The following is a 12,840-nucleotide window of genomic DNA, read 5'->3' as shown; positions in this document are numbered from 1 at the left end:
CTCAGTTGCTGCCACTTCCACTTCTTGTGTTATCTTCTTGCGGCTTCTCTGGTTTTCTCCCACGCCCACAACCATGGTAATGTTTCGTCAATGTGCATTTAATGAGCTTCTTTTCTATGGTTTTGGTGTTCTGATTAGTACCTCCCATATCTCTGGAAAGTGTTGATCTGTTTATTATCCTGGATCATAAGGCCATGTTGTTGAGGGAATTCAGTGATGTTTTGCATAAGTGGCATTATGAGTTCAGTTAGATCTTAATTGCATTCCTTTACTCAGAAACTTGCTCTTGTTCAAATAGGTTTGCCACATTTAAGTGCTTGTTTCTGATGCTAGCTATTAATGAGGATTCCAAGTGAGGGTTTAATATCATGTTTTTTGTAGCATGTACAAGGAAGAAACAGAGAAAATGACGTTCTTTGCTTCTCAATTTCGGACATTGGAAATTTAGCTTTATATTGTTGAACTAGAGCATCCTATGTTTTTTTTGTTTACCAAAGATAGGAGACTTCCGCAACCTCTTAAATGAGTATGGGGAGACTACCATTTGAGCTATAACTCATTGGTTAGAGCATCCTATGTTGGCGTAAACTTTTATGTTTATGCTATTTTTTTTAGGTTTAATTACTCTAATCCCTATAGTTTCGCAAAATTTTCAATTAGGTTTCTATATTTTTTTTTCCTTTTAATTTGGTCCCTGCACCAAATTTTTTTTTCAATTAGGTCCCTGTTAACAGTAATTGGTTTTTAATTATATAAGGACCCAACTAAAAAAAATTTGGTGCAAGAATCCAAATAAAAGCAAAGAAAGGTATAGAGACCCAATTTAAAAAAAAAAATATGGTGCAATGACTCAATTAAAAGAAAAAAAAAATATAGGACCAATAGAGTAATTAAATTTTTTTTTTATCAAGAGAAATCCTAAGTGAAAAAGTTATTTTTGTAACTTAGTTTAACCAAATCTTATTTCTTCTTTTTCTTATGCATGCCCTCCTTCTTCAACTAGTTTTTAACGTGCCAATAAGCTATTGGACTAACTTGGTTGAATTCGATTACCAAAATAATTTGGTCATGTAGCATCACCGTTTTATTAATAATCCATCTGTATCTTCAAAGATTCAGTGCCTTCCTGGTTGTTTATATTTGAAAGGCATAAAAATTAAACCAATGCCAAGTTGTTACATATCTCGTGTTTAATATATTAGCCATTTCCATCTTTTATTGCTTCTTGAAGAAGTAGGTCATTTAAATTCTGAATAATTTTATGAAAATTTTCTTCTATCCAACAAGAGGGTTGGTAATATCCTAAAGTATACTTCAACACAAGGGAAGAAAAAGTTCTTTAACAAGAGGATTAGTAATATTGATCATTTCTATATTTCCCAAGTGCTAATTAATTGATAAATATCAGGCTTCAGCTAGAAAGATCAATAAGTCCTTAAAATTGCAAATGATATCAATTATCATTGCATCTGCTTCAAGGACTGGTATCAAGAACAAAGGAATATGTAGGGAATGTGCTTTATTGGTTGGGAATTCCTGAGCAATGTGCTGAGGAACCTTAAAAAAATTGGGGAAGAATGTGTGTGAAAATCTTGTAGGTACAATGAGGAAGAGTTAAGGCTCTTCAGCTCTCTCAAGTCTTTTACAAAATGGTCAATAACTCTCTAACTAATTCACTTCCTATTTATTCATTTTCCTTCTGTAACTAGCCTTATCGCCAAAATCCTCTGGAATTGTTAGTTAGCGTGAGAGCTCTAACAGAAAATAACTACTCTAACACTGCAGTAACTAACCAGAAACTAATTTTATCAAGACTAGCTAATCCCTCTAGCAATCTAACTGATAAATTAATCATGGCATCTTATTCAGCAATATGGCTCTTAGTAATTAAATTTGAACTCTTAACACATGAACAAAATAATGGCATACACTGAGATAAGGTGAGAAAACAATGATGTTTATATTAGAAATAAGTTTGGTTATTTGCTGTTATAGTATTATTTTGCACAATTTGCTGAAACATTAAGTTGTTTTCTAAGTTATTTGCTGTTATAGTATTATACTGCATTGAAGCTCAGGACTTAATCATGCAGATATAAACATCTCTCTCTGTATGCACTTTGAATTATAGAACCCCGATCTCATATCTGAAATCAGCTAATTGTTTTCACTTACATGCAGGAAATCCGGCGAACGATATTGTCGACATTATAAACAAGAACCGTACAGATCAAAAGCTTCCTCACCTGAATGACAGTCCTGGTCTAGGGTGCATGGCCTTACAATACATTGAATTATGCAAAGGAAATTGCACTGGCAACAATGTAGTGAACTGCAAGCCTTCGGAAGATGACTTCACCGAAGTCTTCGCCCCCAATTGTGGCGTAGAGCTGCCAACTTTCGGCACCATAACCGGACACGTAATTGGTTGTCAAAAGAAGTATGTTGAGCCATCAATAGCATTTTCCCAAGTTCTTGTGAAAGATAAGAGTTCTTTGTCTATTTTGAAGAACAAATCACACACTGAGGTTGGAGTGGGGCTGGTTGGAGTCCATAAAGGACCTTTCTTTTGGTGTGTTTTATTTAGCAATGGACAGACAAACTCTACATTTGTGCTTGAAAATCGTGGTGAAGGTATCAAGCAAAGGAGTGGGTGCTATAGTGGAAGTAGTGCTCCATGCAGTGGAGCACAGAAAAGTGGTTTTGCACCATCTAGCATATTCTCCATGTCTTATGTACTTATTTTGCTTTTTACATTTTTGTGATCGAGGTATCTTCTTGAAATTATTTTGTTTATTCTGTTCATTTTTCTTATTTATAATTTAGTCCTTCTATTTCACTCACTATTATTTTTGTATAAGTCCACTGACCTGATCTCTGACTCCTAAAATATTATTGGTAATATTATTTCTAACTAAAAATATTAGCACAATATGAGTTTATATCTTAGAGTCCTGCATTATACTAAAATATGAGTTGTTATGGAAGTATTGTCCATATTTATAAAACTGTGGGAAAAAACATACTTCTCACAAAAAGCCACAGCATCAAAGCCTTGATCATACACACTTCCTAATTTGGAAGTCTTACGTTTCTTAGACTTCAGCTCGGGAAAAAGGAGGCGCGAGGAAAATTGTTTGGTTACCAGAGTCGGTAGGAAGAGTAAGAAGAGGAGGAGTAGAATCTAGAAGTGTCTTAACTGATAAAGAAGGACCTAAGTCCGACTTGGAGAGAGGGGAAGGTCACCCAATTCATTGACCCCCTTCAGTTGAATAACTCCGACAACAGCATTCTTTTTAGCAAAAGCAATTTATTATTAATTTTGTTCTAACTTGGAGAGAGAGGGAAGGTCACCCAATTTATTTTATTTTAATTTTATTCTAAAAAATTTTTATTTGCATCAAATATATTTTCGGTAGTTAATTTTTTAAAAAATTTAGAATTAATTTAACAACAATTTTACAAAAATAACTTTTAACACATGCAATTTAGACATAGTTATCATGTATTATTGCTGGCTTAATCCTAAATTTTTTAAAAATTTAATTGTTAGAGTATATTTGATGCAAATAAAAAATTGAGGACAAAATTAAAATACAATAAAATATAGGAGTATTTTTAAAATTTTTAATAAATTTCAGAGACTAAAAATATATTTTACTATAAAAACAATAATTTCATATGTAAAAAAATATTGAATATAAAAGCACTAACCACATATAAAATCAAAATTAAAAAAAAAAATACAAGAGCTGCATTGCGACGTATAACAAATCTATTACAAAAGAAATAAAACTCCTATTCTTCTAAAATAAATCTATTCCAGTTGTAACTAACTCCCATGACCAATTTATTGACTCTTTTAGCTAAATTCCTATTATGTGCAAATAACTCAAAAAAAATTTTTATAAAGTCTATAAAAAAAAGCACCCTTTCTATAAGGATATCATCATAGACATCATATAAGGAACTTGAAAAATATTCAACGGTAGATGCATATATAGTGAATAATTTTATCTTTATTTAAAATCTCTATCAACTTACATAAACTTCAGAAGCTAGAGTAAATCTCCAAAATGGTCCCTCAGATTGAGCCCGTGCACCAATGTTACCCCTGACTTTCAAAATGCTCTATTTACACCCTTCAGATTGAGCTCCGTATAAAATCCTGGTCCCTCCACCCAATTCCGACGTGACTCAGCAGCCGGAGCACTGAGCTGGCGGTTTATGGTCCACGTAGGCAGCCTTTAACGGCTAGCTGATGTGGAGTATCAATCAAAGAATCCCCGAATTCCCCGAATTAGTCCCTGGTAGCAATTAGAAACCCTAAATTTGTTCTTTCCTCTTCCTCTGTGAATTAGTTCATCGTCCAGGTCAAGCTCTTCGGCTTCTACCCTGTGCTGGGTCTGAATGTTGTTCGATTTCCCTTTTTCTCTGTGAATTATTTCTTCGTCCTCTCCCGCCATAAGTGACAGTCACGCTTCTCGAAGGTCGAATTGCTCATCTGCAACCGAAAACTGGAAGGGGAACAATGTGCGTAGCCGGCGTTTAGCAGTTCCAGAGTGATGTGGTTGTGGGTGCAGGCCTGTCCTTCGGTGGTCAGGGATGGAGAGTCATCCTAATAAGCCGTTCTTCGGGTGTCCAAATTATAACGTGAGTGCATTTACTCGCTGAAATTTCTAGTGTTGGTTAGTTGAGGTAGTTGTTTGATAAGGTTGATGCATATTTGCAAACCAGTGGAAAGAATTGGTGTGGGTTATTTGTTTAGGCAGATTCTGTACAGGATGAGGTGCCGCTGAAGTCTGATGAAGATGATGAGCATGGTGGGATGAAGATGAACATTGCATGGAAGGTGGGCAAACTAGAAGCAGATCTGAGAAATGTAAAATTGATGGTCCAAGTACTTAGTTTAGGGGTATTCGTGTTATTTGTGTTTGTGTTGATGTTACTGTTAAAGGTTTGATTAGGCTCAGAACTGAAATCCAGAACCAGTGTAATCCAATTTATGAACAATGTAATTGACATTAGATTGTTTTTGATATATTGAATGAGTACTTGGTCTTGTTTTTGTAAACATAATTGAACACTCAATTATCTTATGGATAAGCAAGAATAGCGAAAGCTTACATAAGGCATAATTCATAACTGAATGACAATAACACTAGTTCATATAAAATTCTGCAATAATGCATTGATCACAATAACAAGCAAAAAAATACTGAGCATTGTTACAGCTAGATTCCAGCAACTTAGTTAGTATTTAGAAGTTGCAGAGGTGTCTATGAGTCACAATCACTATGACCAAACAAAAAAGACAAAGATAATTGTTTCACAAAATATCACAAACTATCAGAATTTCAACCTAAAGCTATGAACATAATCACTTTTTTCTTAGTGGTTTGAACCCTGGGGTGGGCACAAACTTGAGGAAGTTGGCCAGTCGTGCTGCAGTTGCCTCACTAGCTCCCTCCATTGGATTGAATGATGCAGGGGCAGTTGGAGTAGGTGAACTTCTTTTAAGTGGCAGTTTCCCAAGTCTTGTAGGTGTATTCCTCTTTTGTTCATGCTCCTGCAATGCAGACAGTAATAAGGCCTAGAAAATAAGATGGTTGTCAAATAATAAAAACACATTACATGAAGCATTATTAAACAAAATACCTTTTGGGAGTTTTCGGCTTCAGAGTATGAGGGTTGAGACAAATCAATCTCAACCTGCTAGACATCCACTTCCACAAGAGTGGCAGGAGCAGGGGCAGATGCAGTAGCAGACGTTGTTGCAGTTCCAGAGCCTGTAGCAGTAGCAGAGGCACTTGCAGTTTGAGGTGCATTAGAAGTAGATGTTGTAGCTGACGCAGAGGCAGTTGCAGTGACATTCTGAGCAGCAGCCTTGGTTTCTGGGTGTTCTTGGCCTTCTTTTTAAGTTTTTGTTCAATCAGCACCTTAACAAATGCTTTAACCCCTTCCTCCCTAGGTCGACTCACATTAGTAGTAGGATTCTTTTCATCATTTGGCCTAGCACCATCGTGTGGGGCAGTTGCAACATTTTCCTTAGCTTGCGTCCCAAGGTCCCTTACTTGATCATCAATGTATACCATAACCTCCTTCCCTTCTATTAGTTCAGGTGACGAAACCTCATGTTCAATGTAGATATCAACAAGAACCGCATTCTATGAACCCATCTCACACATCTCTCTTAGGTCTGCATCACTGTTTAACTTCCTCAATCCCTCCCCTATGCTCTTTCCAGGTACAAGCCACCAAACTTCCTTCATTCTATCATAACCTAGATCCTTATAATAGTTTCTCAGGTAAAATACATCCAGCCTATCCACCTCAACATCACCAAGGCAGTTTCTGTTGTCCAGACAGTAACCAATCTTTCCATCCACACCATTTTCAAAACTTCCTCTAGTACTTCATCCACCTGCGATATAAGTAAACAAATAAATTAAACACATGCAACACTAACTTCTGACCATAAGTAGAGAACCGTATCATTAGAGGAAGCAGCCCTTCTTGGATACATAAAAAAAACAGAGCAACCCAAACCCCATGCTAACATCGTAACCACAAAAAATCTAACAACATAGAAATCTAAACAAAACACCAAACGAAGATGAAATCTCCTTCATCAACACATCACGTGAAGAGCCATCAATGAAAACACAAAAAGAAAAAATTTAAACTTCAACTACACACTGTATTTCTAACCTTGTTGTAGCTGACGATGACGATACCCTCTGCTTCAACAACTTCGTACCTGTAGTGTCCTTCCTTCGCCTTCCAATGAACTCAGTCAAGCACTAAGCAGAAGGTGCCCTAATGTCACAGCATTCTCTGGACGAAACAGAGAAGAAAAGTTTGAAGAGAAGTAGGAGAAAGACTAACGAGTGATCAACTCTCTCCCCAAGCAACCTTTCAATTCCCCTCCATTAGAAAACGACGTCGTCCTGATTCATTAACACCCTCCAAGCAAAACGGCATCATTTAAGGGTGTCTACGTGGACCATAAACCGCCAGCTCAGCGCTCCGGCTGCTGAGTCACGCCGGAATTGGGTGGAGGGACCAGGATTTCGCACGGAGCTCAATCTGAAGGGTGTAAATAGAGCATTTTGAAAGTCAGGAATAACATTGGTGCACGGGCTCAATCTAAGGGACCATTTTAGGGGGATTTACTCTCAGAAGCTATAGCATTAAAAACTACAATATATAGAGTAAACATATACTATTTCTTTACAATACATAAACCAAAACACTCAAAAGCTAACAACAAAAATCTCACTATATACACAAGTGTTATAAAATAAATAAATTAAAAAAAAGAATAAATATAAAATAAAAGGTATAAAAAAATAATTCTATTAGTAATATTATAATCTTAATAGAGATGACTAATATATATGAAAGATACAAATTTATTTATTGCATATATTAAAAAGAGAAAGATTAGTATTGACAATATAAATAGAGAAAATTATTGTTATTATTGATTATGTATATTCTGTCTCAACTACGCTACCCTATTTATATACATATAAGGGTCACCTTTTTCAAACTTAATTAATTGTAATCACTCTTAATATCCTAAGTAACATAAAGAAATGGGCATCCACCTCATATCCACCTCACACTTATCACAACACTCCCCTTAGATGACCATTTAAAATTATACATCGTTAAACCTTACTAAAGAAAAACTCAATGAAAAAAATTTTAGTGAAGGAAAAATAGTACAAAATCCTTTAGTGATGGAGATTGGCTCATTAAAAACCTTGTCAAGAAAAATTCAATGAAAAAAAACTTGACCAAGGGAAAAAGAGTACAATCTCCCCCTCTTATCGCCATCATCTAATATCTCAAAATCGGTGCATCCCAATTTGATGTATGAATTTTTCAAAGGATGATTTTGGGAGTGACTTTGTAAATAAATCTGCCAGATTATCACTTGAGCGGATTTGTTGAACATCAATTGTCCCTTGATTTTAAAGATCATAAGTGAAGAAGAATTTGGGAGAAATATGCTTTGTTCTATCACCTTTGATGTATCCACCTTTAAGTTGAGCAATGCATACTGTATTATCTTCAAATAGGACAGTTGGAGCTATCTTATGATCAATTAGTCCACATGATGACAAAATATATTGGATCAAACTCCTGAGCCAAAAACACTCGCGAATTGCTTCATGAATCACTAGTATTTCGGCATGATTAGAGGATGCTGCCGCTATCATCTGTTTCGTGGACTTCCATGATATAGCTGTACCACCATATGTGAATAGGTATCCTGTTTGAGATCTCCCTTTATATGGATCAGATAAGTATCCAGCATATGCATAGCCAACTAATTGTGACTTGGATTCATATGAATAAAACAAACCCATATCAACTGTTGCTTGAAGATATCGAAAGATTTGTTTGATTCTATTCCAATGCCTTCTGGTTGAAGAGGAACTATACATTGCTAGTAAATTCATGGCAAATGATATATCAGGTCATGTATTATTAGCAAGATACATTAGCGCTCTAATGTCACTAAGATATGGTACTTCAGAACCAAGGATATCTTCATTTTTTTTCTTTAGGACGGAATTGATCATTTTTCACATCCAAAGACTTTACGATCATTGGGGTACTTAATGGATGTGACTTATCCATATAAAATCTCTTCAAGATCTTTTCTGTGTATGTTGTTTGATGAATGAAGATCTCATTTTTTGTATGCTCGATCTGCAGGTCGAGACAAAATTTAGTCTTTTCAATATTTTTTATCTCAAACTCTTCTTTTAGAGTTTTTATAATTATTGAAATTTCTTCAAGAGTTCCAATGATATTTAAATCATCAACGTACACATCAATTATAATGAATCCAGATGCAGATTTCTTTATGAAAATACATGGATAGATATTATCATTCTTGAATATGTTTTTGGCCAGATACTCAGTAAGACGATTATACCATATTCGTCTAAATTGCTTTAGACCATATAAAGATCTTTGTAATTTAACTGAGTATAACCCCTGCAAATATTCATTAGATTATTTAGACATCTTTAGTCCTTCAAGGACTTTCATATAGATATCACGATCTAATGATCCGTATAAATAGGTTGTTACCACATTCATTAAATGCACGTGTAGTTTATGATATGCGGATAAACTGACCAAATAACACAATGTTATTGCATTCACTACAAGGAAATATGTTTCTTCATAATCTATACCAAACCTTTGTGAAAAACCTTGTGCCACTAGTCGAGTTTTGTAGGGTACAATTTCATTTTTCTCATTTTGTTTTCTCACAAATACCCATCTGTATCCAACAAGTTTTACATCTTCTGGTGTACGGACTATAGGTCTAAAGACTTCACATTTTGCAAGTGAGTCTAACTCAGCCTTCATAGCTTCTTTCCATTTTGGCCAATCATTCTTTTGTTGACATTCTTCGACTATTCTTGGCTCAAGATCCTTACTTTCATGTGTGATATTTAATGCCACATTATATGCAAATATTTCATTGACAATTGTCTTATTTCGGTCCTATTTTTCCTCCTATAAAAACATAATTTATCGAGATCTGATCATTTTTAAAATTTTCAGGCACCTGAATGTCTTCTGACGTTAAAATTATATTAGAATTTTGGACAACTACAGGTGTTTTTACTATGTCTTTTTCAACAGGAATAGCATTTATCTCTTTTCTTTTTCAAGAATTTTTGTCTTTGGAACTGACAGGTCTTCTACGCTTCTGGCATGAATTTGTTTCGGTGGCTATTTGTCCGATTGGAATATCAATTCGAATTAGAGCATTTTCAGCTGGTATATACGATTTAGTTATCCTTTTCATATCAAAAAATGCATCAGGCAATTTATTTGCTATTCTTTGCAAATGTATAATCTTTTGAACTTCTAGTTCATATTGCGCTGATCGATGATCTAAATGCATTAAGGATGATGCATTCCAATTAAGTTTCTTTTTAGGAAGCTTATTCTCTCCCCTTAATATTGGAAATTTTAATTTATCAAAATGACAGTCTGCAAATCGGGCTTTAAATATATCTCTAGCTTGTATCTCAAGATACCTCACTATAAAGGAAGAATCCTATCCAACATATATCCCCAATTTTCTTTGGAGTGCCATTTTGGTGCGATTAGGTGGTTCAATGGGAACATATATCGCACACCCGAATATTCTTAAATGGAAAACATTTAGTTGCTGGCCAAAAGCTAATTGCATAGGAGAGAACCGATGGTAACTTGTTGGCTTCAAACGAATAAGTGCTGCGGCATGTAAAATAGCATGCCCCCAAGCCGATGTTGGAAGATTTGTTCTCATAAGTAAGGGTCTAGCAATTAATTGGAGGCATTTAATAAGTGATTTTGCTAACTCATTTTGTGTGTGAACATGAGCTATTGGATGTTCAGCGCTTATTCCGTTAGCCATACAATAAGCATCAAAGGCCTGGGAAGTAAATTCACCAGCATTATGAAGACGAATTGCTTTGATTGGATTTTCTAGAAACCGTTCTTTTAATCAAATAATTTGAGCAAGTAATCTCGCAAACGCCATGTTGTGAGAAGACAATAAGCACACATGTGACCATCTCGAAGATACGTCTATTATGACCATAAAATATCTAAAAGATCCATATGGTGGATTAATAGGTCCACATATCGACTTGAATCCTTTCTAGGAATTCAGGAGACTCAAATCCAATCTTTAATGGTAATAGCCTTAAAATTAGCTTTCCTTGAGAACATGCAGCACAACAAAATTCACTAGATTTAAGAATCTTCTGTTTTTTAGTGAATGTCCATAGGAGTTTTCAATAATTCTCTGCATCATGTTTGTTCCTGGATGACCCAATCGATCATGACAAGTTATGAATTCATTTGGGTTAGTAAACTTCTTGTTTATAATGGCATGTGATTCAATTGCACTAATTTTGGTATAATATAACCCAGATGAAAGTGAGGGTAACTTTTCTAATATAACCTTTTTATTTGAATCATGAGTTGTGATATATAAGTACTCATGATTTCCCTCATTCATTGTTTCAATATGATATCTATTTCGGCGAATATCTTTGAAACTTAACAAGTTCCTTAGAGACTTGGTAGATAATAGTGCATTATTTATTATGAATTTTATTCCTCCAGAAAACAAAATTATAACTCTTCTGGAACCTTCTATCATATTTCCTGAGCCAATAATAGTATTAACATAGTATTCTTTTAGTACAAGATGAATAAAATATATATCATTTTTAAGAATGGTGTTTGCACTATCCATAAGGCAAACATCTTTACTATATGTCCTTGCCATTTTCTTCAAAGACAAATAATAATAAAATGAGTAGAAATATTTGCACAGTAAAATTATTTTCTTGACTGAAAATATTTTTTTTAAGAAGTATAGTATATACTAAAAATTTTATTATTATCTTGGCACATTCAGTAATTTTAGAATTCATAAAGATTTTATTATTATTTATATATATCGTACTTGAAATTCAAATGCATAGAAAATAAAACTTAACAAAAAATTTTACATGATTTATTTACATGAATACTTAACAAACCCACATATTAAACTATTTCATCATTGATCAAATGACCAATATTACCTTCAGGATCCTCAAAGAAATCAGATACAACATAATGAGTGGTGTAATTTTTAGCATCATTTGAAACAAAATTCGTTTCCTTTCCTTTGTCGCCCTTTTTCAAAGATACTTCATAAAGATTGACTAGGTGCCTTGAGGTACGACAGGTTCGTGACCAATGGCCCTTTCCACCACAACGGAAATATTTATCCTCTGTTGATTTATTTTGTCCATTGTTTCTTTCTTTATCCCACTTCTGATGAGATCTTTTCTTGTGAACATAATTTTTCTTCCTTCTATAATTTTTTGTTACCAAAACATTGCCATTTACCTCTTTTGTGGTAATGATTTGCTGTATTTGCTTCAGGAAATGGGGCGGCGTCAGCTATGCGCACTTCATGATTTTTTAAGAGCAACTCATTCTTGCGTTCAGCAACAAGAAGGCAAGAAATTAATTCAAAATATTTTTTAAATCCTTTTTCTTGATATTGCTGCTGCAGGAGGATATTCGAGACATAGAAAGTTGAGAAAGTTTTCTCTAACATATCATTATCAGTAATCTTTTTCCCACATAATTTCATTCATGAGGTGATTCGAAACATTGTTGAATTGTATTCATTTATGGATTTAAAATCTTGGAGACGTAAATGCGTCCACTCATATCAGACTTGAGGAAGTATCACCGTCTTTTGATGGTTATACCTTTTTTCAAGGTCTTTTCACAAATCTACAGGATCTTTTAATGTGAGATATTCATTTTTCAATCCTTCATCAAGATGACGACGAAGAAATATCATGTCTTTGGATTTATCCTTTTGGGATGCATTATTTTCTGCCTTAATGGTATCTCCAAGATCCATTGAATTAAGATGGATTTCAGCATCTAGTATCCATGATAAGCAGTTGTTTCTAGATATATCAAGAGCATTAAATTTAAGATGAGAGAGGTTCGACATAATAAAAATTTGTTACTTAAGTTTTCCTAAAAATTTGATTAGAGTCTCGTGCTGATGACGTGTTTTAAAATAAATAAATAAGAAAGATGAATAAATATAAAATAAAAGGTATACATAGATAACTCTAGTATTAGTGTTTACTAATATTATAATCTTAATAGAGATGACTAATATATATGAAAGATACGAATTTATTTGTTGTATATATAAAAAAGAGAGAGATTATTATTGACAATATAAAGAGAGAGAATTATTGTTATTATTGATTGTATGTATTTTTT

The 12,840-nt window shown here is 34.1% G+C and overlaps 1 protein-coding gene across 1 annotated transcript; it reads left to right on the top strand.

The window, feature by feature from the left end:
* On the top strand, positions 1-2,841 carry LOC107616759 (the record flags this gene model as incomplete). The annotated part of the gene is given in 2 exon segments (XM_016318689.2): positions 1-76; positions 2,182-2,841. Coding segments are annotated over 2 exon segments (660 nt in total), but the record flags the coding sequence as incomplete, so codon positions are not given.

This window comes from Arachis ipaensis, chromosome B09 (assembly GCF_000816755.2).
Source record: "Arachis ipaensis cultivar K30076 chromosome B09, Araip1.1, whole genome shotgun sequence".
Classification (NCBI taxonomy): Eukaryota; Viridiplantae; Streptophyta; class Magnoliopsida; order Fabales; family Fabaceae; genus Arachis; species Arachis ipaensis.
The sequence above is the reverse complement of the archived record's forward strand: the minus strand, read 5'-3'. Positions and strand labels throughout refer to the sequence as shown.